The sequence below is a fragment of the Xyrauchen texanus genome, chromosome 41 (genome assembly GCF_025860055.1).
Source record: "Xyrauchen texanus isolate HMW12.3.18 chromosome 41, RBS_HiC_50CHRs, whole genome shotgun sequence".
Taxonomy (NCBI): domain Eukaryota; kingdom Metazoa; phylum Chordata; class Actinopteri; order Cypriniformes; family Catostomidae; genus Xyrauchen; species Xyrauchen texanus.
The window spans coordinates 24,770,740-24,795,051 of record NC_068316.1 but is presented as its reverse complement, the minus strand read 5'-3'; the positions used below and the strand labels follow the sequence as shown (position 1 = coordinate 24,795,051).

Genomic DNA, 24,312 nt, shown 5'->3' with positions numbered 1-24,312 from the left:
TCCTTTCGAAGGCACTTCCTCTCTGTAATTCATGACTTCTTGTTGCTGGACTTAAGAGCTTAAACTGAATGTTTTATGAATAAAGCCTTACGAATGTGGTACAGTACACTTCACACAGTGCTGTCATTAAATTGTTCTTTCCCTGTAAGGGGTGAGAGATCGGTGAGGAAAAGCTAAATAAAGTGGGTATGTTTTATTTTAGTACCAAGAGATGGAAACTTTGGTATACTTTGTCACTGAGTGGCCCATTCCCAAGAGGAATGCTTAAGTTTGGGTCATGATCTGATGTGTTCTTTGTTTAGATTCTGAAATGATATTTTAATAACTCCCCTCTCCCTTTTTCTCTAAAATAGACTTTGACTGCACTGAGCCCTTGGGTATGGAGACTGGTGAAATTCATTCGGGCCAAATTGTGGCTTCATCTCAGTACAACATCAACTGGTCTCCGGAACGTTCTAGACTCAACAACCCTGAGAATGGCTGGACCCCTGCTGAGGACTCAAACAAAGAATGGATTCAGGTACTGCAAAAATCTCACACACATTCTCATGAATATAGATAGCGATCTATCATGAATGAGTAATGGAGGAGGGATTTGTCCTTGGCAGAGAAAAAAACCCTGCTGTAGTAGTTTTTTGAAGAATAGAGAAGCATCTACAGAAGAGAAGTTTGAAACTCTGAAAATCTCTCACACTTTGATGATTTTCGAGTTTGAAACTTTTTCCAACTAGAATCCTAGTTCAAACGTGAACAGGCAGCCTTACAGATGCTTTTGCCATTGGCATGTCGTTCTTTTTTAAAAACCAGCAGCATCTGTTGAATTCTGTCTTTTTGTGGACAGTAATGGAATGTTATGTAAAAACCAAGTATGTTGGTTCATTCTGGCCTCAGTGAGTTTCCCTAGCCAACAGACGCTTCTAACTCAACAGAGACTCAAGTCTATGAGATGCATCTACAAGTATCTAACATGTCCCAAAGACATTAGACAAAACCTAAAACTTCTTGTACAACCAAATTTTGGCAACACACACAAACAATGACACGTTTTAGGCAATGCAGCACTCACAGATTATATGTGCAAGTCTATTTCAGTTGCACAAATCTGTGAAAAACTGTTGGCAGCAGACATAGCGTTGATTACACAAACATTTCAGCACCTCAACAAGCCTTGTCTGCATGTTAGGGGATTTTATGCAGCCCAAACCCCTGGGGCACTCTCAAACCCCAGATTTGGTTTATAATATTTGCCTGACTGGAAAGTATGGGGCAAACATCCCCCTCAGGAGGCTAATAACATACGTGACCCATGGCCAAATATTTGCTAGGGGAGGTCTGTTAAGCAGATTTTTTTGATTGCTATCAAAATACTGTATCAAAGAGCCAGTCTTCTAAATCAGAGCTTAATTGAATTTGTAGAAGGAGATAAGAAGAACGATGATGTTTAATGCTTAGTCTCATAGTGGAAAAGACACATATGCAATCTTTAAGCACTCAGTATGCTTATAGATTACTGGTGTCTGTCAATATAATATTGATTGGGATCGTTGTTCAGCACAATGAACTATAATTACGCACTACTGGGATGTTATTTGAAAGGCAATCGATAATTGGCCTCCACTCATTTTACAGACCATCCCTTCAACTGAAGGATTCTCATGTTAGTCAGATGGCATTATGTTTGTCATTTTTTGCCATACAAACTGTTTTGCTTGTTTCTTTAGCTTGCATCCAACCCAGGAAGGGTCTTCAAAAGTTAAACATTTGCTTAGATCAAATGAGTTTCTGTAACTGATGGCCCAAACAGCGAGAGAGAAAAATGTCTCCCCAAGCACCCAAACCAATCAGTTCTACATCATTTCACAGATGCCACTTTATATTTTATTCAGGATAATTAAGTAGACTTTGCAAATGTTCAGCCTCTTAGCTTGCTGAACTTGTTTAGTCATTTCAGATATTAATGAAACTCTAAATGACTCGCTTCCCACAGTGCAGTATCGAGCAGAAGAGAGCACAATTTTGCAGCCGCTTGGAATTCTATAAGAGTATTGATTAGAGAAAGGGTACTTTTGTTAGTCTGAGAAATCTCAGCAAATCAAACAGTATTCTATTTCAGCCCTCATGTGCAATACCCCTGTAAATCCCTTTTCGCCAATCACATGTCAAAGTTGAACCCCGCACATCTGTTTCCAAGGGAACAAAGGCGGAACCCTGCTATGGATGAATGATTTATAATTTGGAGGCGTTCTGTGCTCTTTCTGTCTTGCCTGCCCAACTCTTGTGGAGGAGTTTAATTATTACAAGCATTATTAAAAGAGTAGAATTTTGCTTTCATTAAGCAACACAAGCCACCACAACAACCACACTTCGTCTAATGGCCCCGTCCACTTGGCACGCACAACTCACTCGCTCCAGTGTCCTCCAATGCATATTATAAGTTAATTATTTATTACATTTACACTCTCAAATGTAATTTACAGCAGACGCAATATTATTCATGGAAGCCTGATACTTTCTTGTTAAAATGCCTAATTTTCTTGCAGATTTTCTTCACCCAGAATGTGTAAAAAGAAAAAAAAAATGTGCTTCCATCTTTATGCAGCTTCAAATTTGTTTCTGGGTCTAATGCTCCCAGCTTGCCACTCCTAATAATTAATCTAGGGCCAGAAGATCTTGTGCTGAGCTAGGAAGCTACAGAGACCAGTAGCCTCTGCTTATCTAAAAGGGTTTTACACATGCTGGCAAGTTTTTTCAGACAAATGATAGAAGAAAGTGTATGAAGAAAGTACAACATATTGCAGAAGATTTGCCGAAGTGTTATTAGTAAGATCAAAAGAGTTTTGTAGAAACAACCCTTTCAGACATTTCTCATCTATTAACTATGGATTGTCCAACCTGCCTTCACCCAAAACACTGGATTCTTACTCTGAAGACTTTTCACTGGGTTTATAGTTATGGCCTGGTTCCAGTCGGAAGACTTTGTTGAAGCGTGACAGGGAGATACCGACATCTGTACAGCACATTTTGACTTTCCCAGGGATAAACTTCCTATGGATAGAAGACTGTAACCTAAAACAAAAGATGTTGTGAAGGATCTCATGTAAGGCAGATTTATAGTTAGTTCCATCAAGAGCCTGGCATAACATAGAATGGATTCTTAAGGGCCGTTCACATCAAAAACATACTTGCGTAGTAAAAAAAAAAGAAAAAGAAAGAATAAAAGATGCAGTGCCACTAATGAAGCAGAACGTAGGTCTGTAGAGATGCATTTTAAACAGTTATGTTATTTTTAACCTGACATGGCATATAAAACCTCAGCTGAAAAAGGGTTCCTGGGTTCCTATCTGGTAGAGCATGGTGTTAGCAATGCCAAGATAATGGGTTCAGTTCCCAGGGAACACACAAACTGATCAAATAAATACACTGAATACACTGTAAGTCGTTTTGGATAAAATCATCTGCCAAATGCATAAATGTAAATGTAAAAACTGTGAGACATGGTGCAATGGTCAAACACGTCCATCTAGTGCATGTTTACATATGACAACAATTGAAATATAGCGCAGATAGATGCAAAAATGTGTTTTGTGTGAACGACCCCTTAGATGGTGATAGCTAGGACATTTCAACATCAATGTGGCATACTGCAGGTGGTTCAATAAATGTGAGTTCATCCACTCCAACAACAGCCACTGATTAAAGAGCTTGTATGAATTATGCATCTTGATCTAGGGAAAAAGTCAACCATCAATACTTGAAAGCCTCTACCGTCCGGCAACTAATGCTAGAGTAGAAATTGATCATTATAGTTCATGTTTTGTTTCATTAAAATCAGCCTCAGAATCATTCTGGATCCACACGCCTACCAAACCATGTCAACCATTTGCATATGCAATGGTGCTTTGAATACATAGCGATTGATTTAAGCCTCTGCTGCATATGTCTGTCCTGCTGTTCAGCTAAATGGTTTGATCAGGGCTTGATTCACAGAGACTTGAGGTCTTGTCTACTTAGCGTCACAGAAGAGGATGTTTACGTTCATCTTGTTCATTAAAGCGCCTCTAACAAGAAGCCAGCATGTTCAAAACAATAAGGGCGATGTTTTCAAGTCTGGAACTGTGGAGTGCCAACCAGGTTTGTTGTCACCCGGTTCAACAGGAAGCCGTTATCTTGATTGATGGAGGTGAGGAGGGAATGTGCCAGGGTCGTAGATAGAAACAATGATTGAGACACCACCCCACCCACATATTCTTGCCAGCTGTGCCAATGCCTTGAGTCGCCGACCCATTTTTCTACAAAAACAGGTCGGAATTCCAGGGCTATCAAGGAGGCGCTAATTACAATCTTCCTTTGAGAAAAACATTCCTCTCCACTCTCTTGAGTGTTTGTTTATCTGGGAAGGTTGAATGGAGGCAGGGAAATAGCGAGAAAGAGGGAGAGTTATGGGTGAAATTTTACTCTCACTTGACCATATCCTGTTTTCCTACACGTCACCTACATATGTTGTCTATTAATGATGTTCATCTAGATACAGCTTTGTCCACTCACCATTGTTTTGCCTTGATTTTCTCTCTTCAATTAAAGGATTAGCTGGTGCTATTTTCAGTCGGGCGCTGTTCTCCTGCCAGCTGATGAGTAATTAGACAGTGGGACTGTAATTAACATGAGAGTCTCTACTGATGAAGCCTGCAGTGCTGGTGTCAAGCTAGGCCACCCTGCTAGCAACACACCTGCGCTAGGTACATTCTTCAGCGTTAGAATATTTTCAAACCATCTGCAGTGCCTGCATGTAATTAATTTGAGACATTTAGAAGAATCTTTGATAAAAGTTTCAAGCACTTACATTATGAATCCAGGTGTATTGCACATTCATATGTAACATTAAAACACTTTCTCCTATGCCATCCTAATATGCAGAGACAACTATATGCAACCTATTTGTAAGTTGACATTATAAGATCTGTCACGTTCCTCTGTTGTCTGCCCTGTGTCTCACTGCCATTTTGTTAAAGAACTACACTTCCCAGTATCCACCTGTCATCATCACTGCCATTTTGTTCATTGTTCTCACCTGTGTCCCATTTAGTCATCACTCCCTGTGTATTTAAGCCCTGCTTCTTGTTCTCTCCTGGTCTGTCGTTGTATGTTGTCAAGCCTGGAATGTTTCCCCTGCCCGAGTTTACTTGTTTATGTTTTGTTTCCCCATCGAGGGTTTTTCCTTTGTGTTTTGCCTGTTTACCTTTTTAAGAAAAGTCTGCATTTAGATCCGCGTCTCCTCGCTGCCTCATTCGTAACAGAACGACAGACCAAACAATGGATCTTGCAGCTTTTTTCAATGAGCTGGCCCAAGCGGATCTGTCGATCCGCGAATACACTTACTTTTTTGTCGCCGCGATCAGCATTGGCGGATGGAGTGAGGAAGCGCTGAAAGCGACGTACCGAGTCGGCCTGCCTACGCGCCGGTGGCAAGAGTCGCCCGGAATCGAGGGGTACACCTGGCGGGAGTATGTCGATCTAATCTTGTCGACGTTCGCAGCTGACGAACCTCCCCTCTCGATTCCGGGTGTGCTCTTCACGGGAATCAACACCTCCACGCTGCCAGCTTGGTCCGCTCCAGAGCCGGTGTGCCCAGCTTCCTCTGCTCCTGCGCCAGCGCGCTCAACCTCGTCAGCCCGAAGGAGGAGGAGGAGGGCAGAAGCTTCTGCTCGCTACTCCACACCTTCCACGGCCAGCGAGCCTATGCCCACGCCTGCCACGGCCAGCGAGCCAGAGCCAGAGCCTGCCCGGTCTGCGAGCCAGAGCCCTCGTCAGCTACGGTCAGCGAGCCAGAGCCCTCATCTGCCCCGGTCTGCGAGCCAGAGCCCTCGTCAGCTACGGTCAGCGAGCCAGAGCCCTCGTCAGCCACGGTCAGCGAACCCAAGCCAGTGCATACCACGGTCATCCAGCCAGAGCCTGTCGCCTCAGAGGTCAGTGAGCCAGTACCTGTCGCCTTGGTCCTCCCTGAGCCAGCGCCTGTAGCCTCCGACGTCAGCGACCCAGCGCCTGTAGCCTCCGACGTCAGTGAGCCAGCGCCTGTAGCCTCCGATGTCAGTGAGCCAGCGCCTGTAGCCTCCGATGTCAGTGAGCCAGCGCCTGTAGCCTCCGACGTCAGTGAGCCAGCGCCTGTAGCCTCCGACGTCAGTGAGCCAACGCCTGTAGCCTCCGACGTCAGTGAGCCAGCGCCTGTAGCCTCGACCATCCCTGAGCCAGCGCCTGTAGCCTCGACCGTCCCTGAGCCAGCACCTGTGGTCTTGTCCGTCCCAGTGCCAGTAGCCATGACCGTCCAAGAGCCAGCGCCAGTAGCCATGACTGTCCAAGAGCCAGCACCAGTAGCCATGACCGTCCAAGAGCCAGCACCCCTCGAGCCTCCCAGGGCTCCTCCTTCCGAGCTTTCCAGAGCTCCGCCTTCCGAGCTTCCTGAGCTTTCCAGAGCTCCGCCTTCCGAGCTTCCTGAGCTTTCCAGTGCTCCGCCCTCCGAGCTTTCCAGAGCTCCACCTTCCGATCTTCCTAGAGCTCCGCCTTCCGAGCCTCCCGAGCTTTCCAGAGCTCCGCCTTCTGAGCTTTCCAGAGCTCCACCTTTGCCGTCCGAGCCTCCCGAGCTTTCCAGAGCTCCGCCTTCCGAGCTTTCCAGAGCTCCGCCTTCCAAGCTTTCCAGAGCTTCGCCTCTCGAGCCTTCCAGGGCTCCGCCCCTCAAGCCCCTCGAGCCTTCCAGGGCTCCGCCCCTCAAGCCCCTCGAGCCTTCCAGGGCTCCATCTCTCGAGCCTTCCAGAGCTCTGCCTCTCGAGCCTCTCGAGCCTTCCAGAGCTCTGCCCCTCGAGCCTTCCAGGGCTCCGCTCCTCAAGTCACTCGAGCCTTCCAGGGCTCCGCTCCTCAAGCCTCTCGAGCCTTCCAGGGCTCCGCCTCTCAAGCCTCTCGAGCCTTCCAGGGCTCCGCTTCCAGAACCTCTCGAGTCTTCCACGGCCCTTCTCCCCGAGCCTCCTACGGCTCCACCTCCAGAGCCTCCTACGGCTCCGCCTCCCAAGCCTCCTACGGCTCTGCTCCCAGAGACTTCAGAGCTTTCTAGGGCTCCGCCTCTCGAGCCTCCTACGGCTCCGCCTCCTGAGCCTCCTACGGTTCCGCCTCCTGAGCCTCCTACGGCTCTGCTCCCAGAGCCTCCCGAGCTTCCTATGGCTCCGCCTCCCGAGCCTCCTTTGGCCCCGCCTCCCGAGCCTCCTATGGCTCTACGCCCAGAGACTCCAGAGCCTTCTAGGGCTCCGCCTCTAGAGCGTCCTATGGCTCTGCCACCTGAGCCTCTCTCAGCTCCGCCTCCAGAGCCTCCTTCAGTTACACCTCCTGAACCTCCCCCGGCTCCGCCTCCAGTGGCTCCCTCAGCTCCGCCTTCTGAACCTCTTAAGCCATCGCCTCCCTTGGCTCCGTCTCCCAGGCCTCCTGACCCGGCCCCTGTCCTGTGGCCTCCTCCCAGGGCCCCTGACCCTGTTCCTGACCTGTGGCCTCCTCCCAGGCCTCCTGACCCGGCCCCTGTCCTGTGGCCTCCTCCCGGGCCCCCTGACCCAGTCCCTGTCCTGTGGCCTCCTCCCAGGCCTCCTGACCCTGTTCCCGTCCTGTGGCCTCCTCCCAGGCCTCCTGACCCTGTTCCCGTCCTGTGGCCTCCTCCCAGGCCTTCTGACCCTGTTCCAGTCCTGTGGCCTCCTCCCAGGCCCCCTGACCTGGTCCCTGTCTTATGGTCTCTTCCCAGGCCCCCTGACCCAGTCCCTGTCCAGTGGCCTCCCCCCAGGTTCCCCAAACCTGTCTTTGCCCTGTGGCCAACTTCCAAGCCTCCTGAACCTATCCTTGCCCTGTGGCCAGCTCCCAGACCACCTGAACCTGTCCTTGCCCTCTGTGCCCCCTTGGACTTCCTGCCTGCCCTTAGTGCCCCCTTGGACTTCCTGCCTGCCCTCTGTGCCCCCCTTGGACTTCCTGCCTGCCCATCTGTGCCCCCTTGGACTTCCTGCCTGCCCATTGTGCCCCCTTGGACTTCCTGCCTGCCTTTTGTGCCCCCCTTGGACTGCCTGTCTGTCCCTGTGCCTCCTTGATCTGTCGGTTTGCCCCTTGTGCTCCCTTGATCTGTCAGTTTGCCCCTTGTGCTCCCTTGGTCTGTCTGTTTGCACCCCCTCCCCCCCTCTCCTTGGATGATTTATTTATTTATTTATTTATTTTTTTTTTTTGGGAGTATTCCCTTTTTTTCTGAGGAGCGTCTGGAAGCCGCTCCTTTGAGGGGGGGCTATGTCACGTTCCTCTGTTGTCTGCCCTGTGTCTCACTGCCATTTTGTTAAAGAACTACACTTCCCAGTATCCACCTGTCATCATCACTGCCATTTTGTTCATTGTTCTCACCTGTGTCCCATTTAGTCATCACTCCCTGTGTATTTAAGCCCTGCTTCTTGTTCTCTCCTGGTCTGTCGTTGTATGTTGTCAAGCCTGGAATGTTTCCCCTGCCCGAGTTTACTTGTTTATGTTTTGTTTCCCCATCAAGGGTTTTTCCTTTGTGTTTTGCCTGTTTACCTTTTTAATAAAAGTCTGCATTTAGATCCGCGTCTCCTCGCTGCCTCATTCGTAACAAGATCATTGCTCTGTTGAAGCAACGCTGGCTTAACCAATGACACTGAAACGGGAAAGTTGGGGAAACTGGTCAATATTTTGAAATACTTTGACAGAAAATACACACTTTGACTTTAAGCTTTCTCATTTGTGAAAGTAGTCCATAAAGGCCAGAAATATAGGATTTCTGCAAGATTCATGTCAGAGGAAGTCCATTTCTCAGATGACCAGGATTTTCTATTCATAGGCCAGTTTACTGTTTTAAAATGGGTTTTGGCCTGTAATACCAGCAAAACATGACAGTTGACCTGAATAAAACTCATCCTTAAAATATCATTGATTGACCAGTGTGACTGACCAATATACAGCTTTAAAGATAACATGAAACTGAGTTGACTGTCTATTTTACTTGCGTAATGTGACATATTTCAACTTAAAAAAAAATTTAGGGTGCTAAATTTATATAAATATATTGGAGATTGATTGGTTAATGAGAAGTGGTGTCTATATGACAGGTGGTTGGAGGTGAGGGATTGGTGACATCAACCCAAAAGTAATTTCAGAAGAAGAGCAAGTTACAAAGACAAACATATTTTTTTTATCTAGGAACAACGTGCACAATGAATCGTTCAAAATGAGACCAGAAATATATATTATGTAAGTAAATAGCATCGATTTTGGTTTCATGTTAAATTAAGGAATGCACTCCCTTGAAAAGTAGGTTGGGTCGATCTTTCCCGACTATTGCGAAATGACATTAAAGACATGTATTTTTTCCATCTTAGTCCCACATACATACTTTCCTCTCATTAGACTGGCTCGAGTCATCTCTCTCTGAAGTAGATGATCACCACTCAGGCACATTTTTAACAAGCATGAGAAGTGCTAAAAATAACACTAGCTAATTCCACCAGGTAAATTGGTTGATGAATGGGAGGTCTTCAAGGAGACTATAGATCTCTCAGCTGGCAATAATAAAACATTTTATGAAAATGCGAATTAATTATACCTGTGGTTAATGGAATTTTGGAGGAGCTTTTGGAGCAACCAGGTGTCATGGGATGGGATGGTGGGAGGAAACAACAGTTTGATGGATGAAATAGAACTTTGCCCTGCGAAACCTGCTGTCCCACATTTGTGTTTGCTTTGACTGGGCCGTTATGCATCTGTCTGTTCAATGTCTTAGTTCCTCTCCTAACCCGCGCCAGATGGTGTTTAAGCCTTAGACACACAAGAACAGTTGTGGTTTTAATGAGTAACAAATTTGTGGATTTTTGTTTTCCACTAATATGAAAGACAAGGGTGAAAGAGAAAAGAAAATAGACAGAACAATGCTGCATTGAAGAACTAAAACAGACAAATCTTTTTGAAATAGCTGAACGTTGAAAATAAATCGTGTTACATGGTGTAATTTCTCTGCCACTATGTCACTAAATGGGATTGCAAAAAATAATGACTTTTCAAACAGGCTGAACACTCCCAGATCTTTCATTGGTTGTACAAACAGTCAAAACAACCACCAATCCCATAATAAGCATATGTGATGTTAAACAGAACTCTCATTGCTTTAGGAAACTGCCAGACATGTTTTACACTTATGTAATTCAACACAATTCACATGAGAATTGTCGGTGAGTGTGCAGTGGGATTTAGGAAGATTTAATTTCAGCCGTTCCCTTCCATGCAGACTGAGGCAAGGCAAGAATTGTTGCTTCCAACACACTTATGGGCTCAAATAATAAAACACACACTCTCTTTGTAAATTTTATTTGTTCTACAAAATCTATGCTGAAGTCAATATTTCACAGATTGACTCCGGGCAAATTTAGCAGATTTTAACATTCCAAGACATTCCCATGACAGAATGAAAACTTTAAACTCCAAGGTTACACTTTATTTTGTGTCAGCAAAGAAAAATTACTATTGTATATCATGATATTTATTTGAATTAATTTACAATGGGAAGGGCGTTGGTGTATTTGTCTATTGAGTGGCATCTCTCCAGGCCCACCCTCTTACGTAACTCTCAACATCCCCAAAAAAAAAAAAAGTGAAGAGAAGAGAAGAGAAGGAAAAATAGAGGAATATAAAACGGGCACTTGTTTTGCCGAATCAGCATGGCTTGAGAGCACACCGTCCTCAGGGGACATACAGATTCCACATTTGACTCTTTCTCTCAGTGGTTACAGCAGCCTTCAAACTTGACCAATAAAAACCTGCACATTCACAACAGTGCCTAATACAACTGCTCAGCAACTTCAGTTGGCCTGTTTTTTTCCTCAAGTGTCCAATGCGGTTTCAACGGTTCAAATTTTTTTCACCATAAATTATAGAATCCATTATTGTTTTTGTTCTTGTTTGTGTGGTTGTGATATTTCATATCAAATTCCCATGGACAGGAAAATGGATCTTGTTTCCTTATAAGCAGAGGTGGGTAGAGTAGCCAAAAACTGTACTCAAGTAAAAGTACAATTACTTCAAAAAAATAATTACTCACATAGAAGTAAAAGTACTTACATAAATAATTACTTGAGTAAGAGTAAGAAAGTGTCCAATTAAAAGAGGACTCAAGTAGTGAGTAACTCGTTACTTTCACAAATGACATAATAGACGTTAACTCCCATATATTCCATTAAATAATACACATTGAACTTGTAATACAGAATTATTATTATTGTTAATGGAAATTCTGTCATCATTCACCATCATGTTGTTCCAAACCCGTATGACTTTCTTTCTTCCGCCTGAGTCACTATTTACTTTCAGTGAATGTTTTATATATATATATATATATATTGAAAGTGAATGGTGAGCGAGACTGTCAGTCCCTAACATTCTGTCTAACATATTTTGTGTTCCACATAATACAAAGCCTCACACTGGTTTGGAACAACATGAGGTAGATACATAGATAAATGATGACAGAATATTACATTCTGGCTGGGCTATCACTTTAAAGAGATAGTTAACCCAAAAAATAAAATTCTCTCATCATTTACTCACCCTCATGCCATCCCAGATGTGTATGACTTCCTTTCTTCTGCAGAACACAAATTCAGATTTTTACAAGATATTTTAGCTCTTATGTGCTAAAAGCACATAAAGGCATAATAAAAGTAATCCATAAGACTCCAGTGGTTTAATCCATGTCTTTAGAAGTGATATGATAGGTGTGGGTGAGAAACAGATCAATGTTTAAGTCCTTTTTTGCTAGACAGCAGTGTGAGTCTTATGGAGTACTTTTAAATTCATATAGAAATAATTCTTCTAAAAAATCTTAATTTGAGTTCTGCAGAAGAAAGAAAGTCATACACATCTGGGGTTGCATGAGGGTTAGTAAATAATGAGAATTTTAATTTTTGTGTGAACTATCCCTTTAAGGGCTCTTGTCAGATCTGGATTAATTTGTCAATAAGAAGAAAGGTTTGGAAACATTTCTAGTAATTATTACAGTGAAAACATGAAAATGTTCCACGGGGACATTACATACAATGCTGAAATATAATGCCTTCTTTTGCTATTTCATAGCGTTTAAAGTCCTATGTGGATTCTTATTTCAGTGTAGTTACAGTTATCATTGTCGTAGGTATTTAGATCGTTAGTTCTGTACAACAGTACTCTAACTGAACTCTCTAAATGAAGAGTACTCAACCTACGTAGGGCACAAACCCTGATCGTGGAACACTCGCTGTGTCTGAAACCGCCCCCTATCCACTATATAGTGCACTATTTCGAGTTTTCGCAATTTTTTAGGAGTGTCTGAATTCTGAGTGAGCCACTCGTTCCCTAATTTTGTTCACAAATTTTTACCCACAATGCCCTCTGATTTCAAGTGTACATTTCAAGTACACTCGATGAAGGTTAATTTCCCACAATCCACCATGGGGAAGACGTTCGAGCTGGGAGTTTACTGCTTCCTTCACTCCTGCATTGTTTTATTTTATTCTGAATGTAGTAAATTACTTTTTGACAAATAATTACTGGATTAAAATAACATAATAGCATATAGAGAGACAAAACATACAGATACATTTTAAAATGTACTCTTTATTTGATCAAATGTGTTTACTCTTAATATTAACACACAGTATATATTAAAAATGACAAACAGGATGAAGATTTATTATATTCATATATTATTTAATAAGAATAACAAATAAGGCCCAAGTATTTCAAATGTCATATCTGACATTTCTGCACCAGCCCCAGAGCTCCAACACTCTCGTCCTAATTCACTCATTTCGTTCACTTACTGCTGAGATATAGTGCACTAACTGCTATTAACTATATAGGAAATAGTGAATGAGTTACAGCCACTCTCGTTGCAATGATCGCCTCATGCCCGCACATCTCACACGCACGCGCCACACCCACCTCGCTGTGCATGTGCAGAAATGCTGTCTGTTCACACTCCAGTTGTCAATCACGCGAATGGCAGTAAATTACACTTAACTTGGATGTTTATATGGATTTATACTTTTAATCAGCCTGAAGTAGCTGCGATAGTTTCCAGTACCCCCGCAAGGGTGCGTAGTATATGCATAAATACTGCTTATGACATGCGGGACAAAGCACACTGATATATTGCTGCACTAATTTAAAAATATACATTTAAAAACTGATGTCATAAGTTACAGAATCACCCTGAAAATGACCATCTCATTACACAGAAAAGCCCGTGTTTGAATTAGATCCAAAATTTACCTCAGCGTGTTGCCTGAAGTTGGAGCTGTTACTTTAAACTTGAAACATCAGCTTTGCATGACGAAACTATTCTTTTTTTTCACTGTGTGGAGTGAAGAAAGTGTTTCTCTTTGAAGAGTTTGATGCTGCTGCACTGATGACTTGAGTGACAGTCTCATCACTCAAGTGGGAGCGTTTCATCGTGCCCAGCTGTGAACTTCAGCTCTCATAAAGGTCCCATTCAATAATCTCTCAATAAATTACACATTAATTCAAATTAAACCCAGTAATGTAAAGACAGTAACGTCACACATTGTAAAGAAGTAAAAGTTTAAAAAAAATCATTAGAAATTGACTTGAGTGAGAGTAAAATGTACCCACTTTTAGACTACTCCAGAAGTACAATTTTCCCCAAAACATTACTCAAGTAAATGTAACGGAGTAAATGTAATGCATTACTACCCACCTCTGCTTATAAGGACGTGTGAGACACTTTTGGAAAGTGTTTTTTTTTCTTGAAACCATAAAGTTATGTCTGTTAACAAGGGAAGGAAGCGGAGCTTTGCCATGGTCTCCTGTTTCTGCTGTATTCCTTTTAACCCAGTTCATCCTGGATTGGTTGTAAAGTCAGTAGGATCAACACCTTGTATATTTATTGTACATAGCCTACATACATTGTCCTGTAAATAGAAGTTGATGCATATTGTGTCAAATGACTCTGTTTTTATTAAAGGGTCAGGACACCCACCTAGTTGAGCCCCAATTTTCACACATCAGACTGAGACAGCATGCATTGTAACATTCATTAATTATATGGTTAGTGTTATAGTCACATTTTTTGCTGTTTGCTGACTTTATTTATGCTATCTTTTGTGGGGTTTTTTTGTTACCACTGTAAGTTAATAGTTGTGTGGTGATCTTAGGAGCTCATCTTTTAACTTAATGAGGTTTATTGATTGTCACTGTTATTAAAGTTCATGTGTTATAGGGTTGAGGTCTATAGGATTGAGTGTGTCTATGTCAAACTATTGTACATACTGCCTTGCCTTGCAAGACAAATCTCTCTCTTCAAAATTAAAGTTCTCTCGAGGTGTTAGTTAGCTGAACTAGAAATGAGTAGTTCTCTCAACAAGGATTTGTACATTTAGTGAAAACACATTCACATTGACTTAACAAAGAAATATTACTGAGGACAAATATTAAACAGTCGTTGAGAGAAACCAAAAATCTTACTGCATCATATTGCGTTGAATGTTTAAGTTTTCTCAACGATTCCTTTTTTACCATGAAAGCGTTACAGCAGTGAAATACTGTACAAACAGTTTTTCTTCAATTTCTTATTGCTCCAGTTTCTTTTAGCCTATTTTATCTCTCTGTGTGTGTCTGAAACTTAAAGTCATTCATAAATCATGAGGCCCTTATTAGTGCTGATCTCTGATCAGCTTGTGTGAGTGGAACTGATCCAAACTCTCTTCTACCGCCAAGCTTTCTGATCTCAGATCCCTGGCTGCTCTACAACTCTCTTATCTTGCTGCCATTTATATTTCAGCACGTCTAGAGAATCAGAGCTAGCACTTGTCCAAGAAACTTCAGAAAAAAAGACCTTATTTTTCAATATTAATAGACTGAGTGTGGATTATTTTACAGATGTTGCGCAATAAGAAACATACTGACCCTTTGCAATTAGCTCATTCCACCTCACTAATTAAGCTTGATTAACCATTATGTCAATTTTTGTTTCTGCAAAATGATCACACGGGATGTCAGCATGTTGTTTCCAAATGTTCCAGTATCCTGGCATCAGCCCCATTATATGAGTTACTGACAAGCGGCATCTCCCATTAGACATGTTTGCATCGGTGCAAGTGTGTTTACCTTCTCCTTTATTGGAACTGAGAGCATGTTGCGTCAGCTGCGTGGGAGAAGCTCACGTTCTCATCTCAAGTTAAAACCAGGAAGTAATCATGTTTGCATAATCACAAAACAATCACAGGTTCAGTTTCCCTTTAACTTTACATTTTTACTCCACTGATGGTTAGGTTTAGAGTCGGGGTTTGGATTTTGGGGTAGAGTTAATAAAATATGGATTCCTCTGCGCTGTCTTACATCATTTACAGCTAAAAACAACTCGCTTTTGGCACCCCTCTGTGGGTATTTCACACAGAAACTGGAGCTCACATTTGCCTTTACGTTTCCACTCAGCTGTCATTTGCTGCTAATGTCAAGCTACTTTTTGATGCCGAACACGCTTCACGTGTTCACAGAGAGATTGACAGGCAGGAATTTGGCCAATAGTTGCTGCAAGCCTCTTATAATCGACCAATTGGTGTGCGAGAAGGCTGGACTTACAAAGTGGCATTAAAGCAATGCAAATTTGCGCTCGCACACAATGACGTATTAGACCAGATGCACATCATTATGCAACTAAAGCCGAATCCAGGACATTTTTGCAAATATATAAATCCCGGCCAGATGAAAAAGAGGACATGTTTGGGAAAAAGAGGACGTATGGTCACCCTATCACTATTGGATAGGTTTAGTTTAAAGTATTAGGTTTGCAAGGTTCATTTTACTCATTAAAACCTCCATCTAACATTCACCTTAAAAATTGTGTGTAATTACAACACCATATCTCTTGCTTTTGGCACCAAAAAAAAAAAATGTGTTTTGATAAAATTTTGTCACAGAATTTTTATGACACCAGACTGACAAGTTACAATGTATTGCTTTCTATAGCTATATTTTTACCCTGTGCTGATATTCAGAATCCTTCCATGTTGTTCACACAGGAATGAGTGTAATGAAAGAAGTTGGAATAGAAAGTGTCCGTTCCAAATGAGCAATCTATAAAATTAGGTGTCACTCCAAGTTTAGAAATAGTCTGTGAAAGTAAATTGTGTGACAGGTGAAGCCAAAGAGGATGTTGTCATGGTTTTAACAGGATGTCTAGTAGGCCATCTACAGACTGCACTCCTAAAGTTTTGTACTCCTCAAAAGTTGCTCTTTATTGCTCAGGAGATAAATGGAGTTCTGTGTTATGATTCTTTTAAGTGTCACTTATTATCAGATGGTTTCTTTAGGAGAAATAAAATTAGAATTGATTTAGTCCATTTTTGACATGTGGTTAAAGTATAGAGCTGTACAATTAATGTGGATGGCATAGCATAAATCATTTTGTTTTAGAAGATTTTGATTGCAGAATATGGTATCTTTTAAATACAGTATTTGTTATGTTTGCAAAATAGGAGCAGAGTTTAAGACATTGGTGGGATCACCTCTGAAACTCTAGAGGGTATTTTTCTCTGGAGAAAAATCAGAAAAGCATAAGACTTAAGCAAAAGACTCAATTTGCTCTCTATTTAACCCTATTATGGTATTCATAAATGGCTCCTTTGGTATTCGCAGTCATTTTTGACTGGAAGGTTTTGATGTGTAACCCTTTTTTTAATGATGATAATGATCAAATGTTTTCTTCCCTGAAGTATGCATTTTCTTTTGGGATGTTATGCTATTTTGGTCTTATTTACATATAAATTTCAAGTTGAAACATGAAGAAAATATGAGAATCTGACATAAATTGGAGGCCGATTGCTGCTAACTAGTGAACAAAATATAAATAACATGACTTAAAAACCATGTCATTCCAGAAACAGCCAGTAGAAAGCTGTACCTGCCACCTAATGTGTAGTCTGATGGCTTGTTGTAACCTAATTTTTTTACAGACATTTTTTTTCAAACACAAAAATTTAATAACTCAAAGTAAATGCATTATAATGTCAAGAAAATTAACATCAAGAAACAGAAATGAACTGCAAAATGCTGCAAACTCATATAGAATATATAACAGAATTTTCTTTCTGCGTTGTTGCTGATTTATTGACTGTATTTGACAGATTAAAAAAAATGCTGTTATTTGGTCTTTCCCATTCATTTTCAATGGTCAGTCAATTTTGACTGTGAATACCTGGTGTCACTTTTTTTTCTAACTACCTAGACTTGCTGAATCAAGCCCAATTTTTTTTATTTATTTTTTTTTATGCTCAGATGGCAAATGGAGGATAAGTCACCAAGTCTTGTACAGCTCAGATAAAGGAAACCAATTTCATTAAATAAAAAATAAAATGTTTTGCCAGAAATGACCGAATACCATAGGTTAATCTAAAGATTGTCTAGGAGAAAAAAATGTACACTTTATTTTAGTGTCCTTGTTACAGTGTAATTACTAATTAACAACATGTACTTACTATAGGTTTAGGGTTAGGGCAAAGGTTTGGTTTAGGGTTAGTTGCTTGTAATTACGCATAATTGACTGTTAATACTATAGTAAATACATGTAATATGTGTAACAAGGACATATTAAAATAAAGTGTTACCCAATTGAGCTATTAAAAAGACCTAATTTGTGATTTTATTTCCTTCCAGTCTTAGTATTTGAAATTAAAGTGGCAATTCCAAAATTCTCTGTCCACATACGTACACAAAATGTATCATCTTCCAGTAACCACTGTCTATTCTCTTCCATCCTCTCTCCTGACCACCTCTCACATACACTCACTGCAGGCTCACGGGAATGACATCAGAGCTCATGATTTCTTTATGAAGCATTAATTTTTCAATACAGCACACATCTGAAATCCTGTTTCCTTTTCATATGATTTTTTTTTACAGACACAGGGGCTATGAAGTTAGATATCCTTCCTCATCCAATAAGCTCTTGTCTCCCGTTCAGGAAATTAAATCGTCACATCGACTATGCTTTATTAAATTGGGATTCATTAAAGTTAATCTTTCATTCTAATACTCACCTAGGGTCTTATGAGCTCAATATATGAAACATGATAAGCCACTTTAAAGTGATACTCCCACAGTTATGAGTAATATATAGGCTAAGTAATTTAAGTAATATGGTTCTCTTTCTCTGCAGGTTGATCTTGGGTTCCTGCGCTTTGTCTCAGGAATCGGCTCACAGGGTGCGATCTCTCAAGAGACCAAGAAGAAGTACTATGTAAAGTCCTACAAGGTGGATGTGAGCTCAAATGGGGAAGACTGGATAACTATTAAGGACGGCTCGAAACAGAAGGTGAATTATTTGCTTCTTTTCATGGTCTTTCTTAAAGCGTGAATGTTTATATTTTAGTTCACCTGAATACACAACTACATCACAAATGCGTCTAATGTGTTAAGAATGTCAGCCCATATTATTGTTGACACTCAATTGAAATTTGAAATTTGAAAAATTTGAATTGAAATTTCACATTCAAAGGTTGAAATTTCGGAACATTTAAAGCAATGTTCCGGGGTTTAGTACAAATTAAACTCCATGACATGTAGTTGATTACCACAGAAAATAAATTAGCCATATTTCTCAGTTTGTATTTCACACTTACAATGGAGGTCTATGGGGTAAGGCAAAATACACACAGTGTCTAAAGTTTAGCCACAAGGTGTAAATCATATATGTAAACATGAGACAAGTGTGAAAAAATCACTTACTATCTTGTCTATGCAATGAGCGCATTTATATATATACATTCTTACACCGATTATGCTTAATAAGCTGACAACGTGTGCAATCATGCAAACGCAATAAACCAGCGTTTCTCAACGGGGGCGGTACCGCCCCCTAGGGGGCGTTTGGACAGTGTTGGGGGGCGGTGTGAACGCGGCAGCAGAGAGGGGGGCGCTCAGGCACAAATGGGGGGCGTTACTCAGAGGTACTCAACAGGCGGCCTGCGCAAACATTTTTTCAGCTCTTCTCCTTAGCCTATGTCTTCGTCTTGCTCGGATTACTGCTGCCACTTCACCAGGAGGATATGCCAGGAGAGCCGCTTCCTAAGTTACACATGCTTTTATGAGGCGGAGAATTTTCAGCGCAAAATAGAGGTGCGCTTTCACCGGCTTTTTCTGTACATAACGCGGAATACATAATTAGGCGCATAATTAGTGCTCAGGGCTCACACTAATGACCGTAATTAATAAAAAAAAAGTGGCTGGTTTTGACGTCGTTTTTCTTCGGTTCAGTTCAGGTGGCCGAGCTGTTGTCGATCTTTGTTCGTCATTTGAAATCAAATGACCATTTGTAAGCTATTCAAATTTGAAGCCTAGTATATATTGCCTAATTGAGTGCTTGCGAGCGACCGCTGCTTTTTCATTGGCAATTTAGGTTAGTTACATTATTGTTCACGTGATTGGTTCATCTTAAAAAAATTTGTGTGTGAGCCTGAATTTGTTTGAATTTCTAAATACATTTGCAATACATTTCAAACAATCCATGTGTTTTTGCATTTTTTCCAAACACAATATTACTCAACTTGAGGCTTTTACATGTAGTTTAAATACAATAAGAAACTTCTGTTTCAGTTTTTTTTTTTTTACCAAAAACTCAGGCTTCAGGTATCAGTGTTGCAATTGTTTGGCTGTAATAGTATTTCTGAAGTGTTTGTGTTTTTTTTTGTTTTTTGGGGGGGGGGCGTTAAGAGGATCATGAAGAGGTCAGGGGGGCGTTTGTTCAAAAAAGGTTGAGAACCACTGCAAAAAACCATGTTCCTATATCGGCATGGCTTATGAATAAACCGATAGGCACAGGTAGATTATGATCACCATTATGATGATTTCGCTTGCCATATATACACCTTACCCCATTTTCTTACCGGCTCATCCAATGTGCACATATGTTGAGTGCATGCCTCTTCAGGGTTTGACTTCAAAAGTACAGAATAAAGCAATTATTTCAAATATCATATAAACATGTATTTCTTGCCTTGTCATATTTTTTAAATAAGTTGATTTTAGAGAGTAATCAGCATATTGGTGTGCATCTAAACGGGCTCAGTGCCAAGTTTCCACTATCAGGCCAAATGAGGGTGTGCTAGTGTGTGCCAGGGCCAGTTGCATTCCCACTGACACTTCCAGGGCTTCATCGTGTGCTTTTCAAACTGAAGGCTGCAGCCTAGTAAGGCTGTGTCCTTCATAGACCAGTCCTTCAGAGGTTGCAGGCTAGACTCAGCATTCAGTGCAAAAATGTGTTGGTCTAGTAAGTGAGCATGGCGAACCATAAGCTTAGAACCATGTGCTATTTTAGTTTAGAAAACCCATATACTTCAGAAAATGAGAAATATGTCCTAAATCTACTAATTATTTTAGCAAAATATTTTATTCACTAACTAGCTTACAAATCACTCAAAATAAAGCCTTTAAATAATACATTTTGCAACACTGATTAGAATTTATATTTAAATATCATACATTCTTGGGGCTTTCTCAGGGCCACCCTTGGGCCAAACAAGACCAATCGTGGATTGATGTGGTTTCATTGTCAAAGGCGAAGTTTCGCAGAACTTCCCAGGCAGTGTATAGGCTGAGGCTATTGGCCCCAGCTGGCCAGTTGATAGCCCTGGCTCACACTGGCCCAATAGTGGGTAAGCAGCTGATCGTTCAGATGTTCATTTGCCAAGAAAAGTAGTCCCGCTACTAAAAGTACAATTAAACAGCTATACAGTTCAAACATACATATTTTTTGTACAGAAAAATGTATATACTAAGTGCTTTAACAAAACAAGATGTTGCATATTTCTGCTTTTAAACCCTCTGGAATGCCTTGCCCCATAGACATCCATTACAAGAGCATCACTGTAAACAGACTGAGGTACAATTCAAAATTATTGTTTGTGCTAATCAAAATACATTTTCTGAATTTCTGTAAGTATTCGTTGGAGGTCAGGTTTGGTTTGGTACAGCTCTGTTCTCAAAAATTATAAAGAAGCCTTTATTTTCCCAGCCTAACGTGGGAGTAATCCGTTACTAGGTACGTTTCCAGAGCTCCCTGGCAGGAAGACTTGTAAACATCTACTTGCATTGTAGAGCTGTACAGTACCTCAATTACACCAATCCATGCTCCAGCTCCAGTCGGGAATGCCATGCTCATATGTTCTGCAGGGGTTGTGTTTCTCTGACTCCATTATGTGCCTAGTGTGGTATGCTAATCCGCCTTCTTAAAAGAGTTTTGCAAGCTCTGTAAAAAAAGACCAAATTGCACAACTCAAAAGCAACCACAGTAGTCAGACTGATTTTCTATTCTTTCTTTCAAGAAATTATGTCAACATTTGTGCTAGGGCTTTATTTTTTCCTTAAGGGATGAAATTAAAGAACAAAGAATGAATAAACAGACAGTGGAAAATGGAGAGGGTAATAGAAGGAGGATTTCTGGGAGATTTAGAGGGTTTTAACAGCTGGATGGTCATCCTTGAGCCCATGATGGACTGAATGTGGGCCAAGAAGATGCTGATTGATTAGCCATCAGGTGTGCTATCTTTAATGTCTCCTTAACAAGGCAGCTAACTAGGTTTAAAGACACAGCAAGTGTGTGAAGTGCAAAGTTTATTATTTAACTTTTTTGTGAGTGCAAGCAAAGACATTCATATGTGTGTTTATGTGCATGTCTGCTGTGCACACTCGAACAATGCAGGTTTTGAAATAGACCTGTCAAGCTAAGCAAGCCAAATAGACGCTTATATGTGTGTGTGTACATGCGTGCGTGCATGTGTGTGTGCTTTGTGTGTGTGTGTGTGTGTGTGTGTGTGTATGACCATACACATCTTCATGCCTGAGAGAAAATGTGAGCTTAAATATACCAAGAGGCCCAATTTCTTTGCCGACCCTCGACTAAAGTACACTGTTCTCTTTTTAGAGCTTGCATTTTAAAGGTGCGATGCCTTGTTTCTTTCTGTTCGCCTCTAAAGTGCTTTTGTGAGATGAGGGCCCATTTACAGACTGTTGAAACAGCAGTTTGGCTGTGTGTTCGTAGCACAAAAGAAAAGCCTTTTTTACTACTTAGAGCACTAGAGCAAAGCACTGGCATGACATTTAAAGATAGCGGATGGCTCCTCATGTGTCTCCCTCCCAGACAGTCACGTTTGACAAGTAGTGCCTAGGGATACGATTAGCAGCATGGACTCGGGGATAGACGGATGGCTGTATGCCCTGACTGGAGCTTAGCAACACCTTGGTTTATGTTGTGGCCAATGAAGTTGGCATGTGTATCCAGAACAATTCACTGGATACACAACCTGGCGAATTCGGTGAAACTCCACCTTTCATATTGTCCCTGCCTCAATCCCTAGCTGGTCTTGTTGGGCCCGTGGGTAATCAGTGGGCCAAAGGCCATTTGCCCCTAGAAAGCCCAGAAGAGGCACGATGAAGCCCCGGAAGTGACAATGGGAATGCAACTGGCCCCGGTACATGCTACCAGGCCACATATTTTGATATGGTCTTGTCATCTGTCTCTAGTCTCCCTTGTACTACATTTCCCATGATTCCCTACACTCATTATTACTGTCTGTTTCCCATCATTGCTCCCAGGTGTTCTATGTTTGGTCATTATCCTAGTCTGTGTGTATATACCCTGTAGTTTCAGACATGTATGTCAGTTCTTATATGTATGTCAGTGCATGAGTGTTATTTCGTAGTTTCTCTGACAAATCCTGACAATAGCGACCTGTGAAACTAAATGTACTATGGAGAATAATTAGGAGTTTTGAGGTAAAATTTGATTTCATTTGTTTCCCTTGTTACTAGTTCTTGTTACTTTGACACATACTGTAGCTGTATCCTCCCTTCAGAGACAATGTGTCAGCAAGAATCAGCTGCCATGAACATAACACTATGTGATTCATCGCTGTGGCTACAGTGTTTTCATACAGCAACAACAGGAACCATTGTATAATTGAAGTGTCCAAAACATTCAGTGCTAATTTTACCCAGACACTGACATCACAAAGTGGCTTTTGTATTGCTACATAATGTAGATGGCTCCAGAGATATTTCAATTCAGTATTACTGTATGCTGTTACTTTTGAAGATTTTGATCTAAATGCATTCCTATCATTTATCTTTGTTTCTGGGGCAGAGCGTTAGGTGAATCCCAGGTTTCAAAGATCTGTCCACTGTAGATCTTCTAAACAAACAGTGTGAATAATGTATGTGTTTGCTCTTTACTTGGCAGATTTTCCAAGGGAACACCAACCCTACAGACGTGGCAAAAGCCATGCTCCCCAAGCCTACATTGACGCGATACCTCCGGGTCCGACCCTATTCTTGGGAGACCGGCATTGCTCTACGCTTTGAGGTTTATGGATGCAAAATATCAGGTTGGTTCTCTAGAAATCTGGTTCTTTTCTGTCATTCTTGGCTTTAAATCGTACAAAATTAATCGCTATTTTTTGGGCACAGCTGGGATTTGTCAAAATTTTTGTTTAGAAGCAGAGTGTTAATTCAGATTCGTTAATACGTTCCACACGGAAGCCTTGTTTTGTCAACACATCACTCCATCATAATCTCTCAATTAGATGGTTTACGTTTCGCGTGCTTTGGGGGCAGGCTTACTGAGAAGTGTTTATTTATGTAGCAGAAAGCCTTGTGCAAGCAGTGTGCGTAATTGTTTTTTTAGAGAGGTGAGGAGCTATTGCATTATAGACAAGTGTTCACATCAACAAATATAACCATGTATTCATGTTACGGCATGTTTGGATGTACTACATTCAAAATGAATGCCATGCACAGCAGGCAAGGCTGTAACGCCAATCTCTACGTCTACTCTAATTCTGCATCTATACCCTCCTCCCTACTCCCTGATCCCCCGAGCCCTAACCTCTCCAACTCTCACACACATACACAGATGCACATATTGCACACACTATTACATGTGCTGAGATGTACACCCTCCAGCCGCTGTCAGCCTCAGCTCATTTGCATACTCATCTGCGTGTTTTGGCATGGCTCCACCCTCCATCAAACTTTGATTGCACAGGCTTTCATATCACCAACGTCCCTGATGAATACATTTCATCATACAGTATGTGTATTATGAGGGCGTGCCTGTTTGCCATCATGCACCGTCTGTCAACTTCATGTTCAGCATGCGTAAGGGGCTTTTTTTTTAGAGTCAGAGTGTATACACAGATTTAGCACTGGTTGTATATTTGTGTGCAAGTTTTTGCGTGTGGTTCACCGCAGTTCTGG

At 41.5% G+C, this 24,312-nt stretch overlaps 1 protein-coding gene across 2 annotated transcripts in view; it reads left to right on the top strand.

The window, feature by feature from the left end:
- The window catches only part of LOC127634008 (neuropilin-1a-like), a 96,756-nt gene that overhangs the window by 45,944 nt on the left and 26,500 nt on the right, over positions 1–24,312 (top strand). For both annotated transcript variants that reach the window (XM_052113393.1, XM_052113392.1), the window contains exons 6-8: positions 354–520; positions 18,221–18,376; positions 23,297–23,441. In XM_052113393.1, the coding sequence (XP_051969353.1) occupies positions 354–520; positions 18,221–18,376; positions 23,297–23,441 (468 nt within the window). The remainder of the gene's footprint in view (positions 1–353; positions 521–18,220; positions 18,377–23,296; positions 23,442–24,312) is intronic.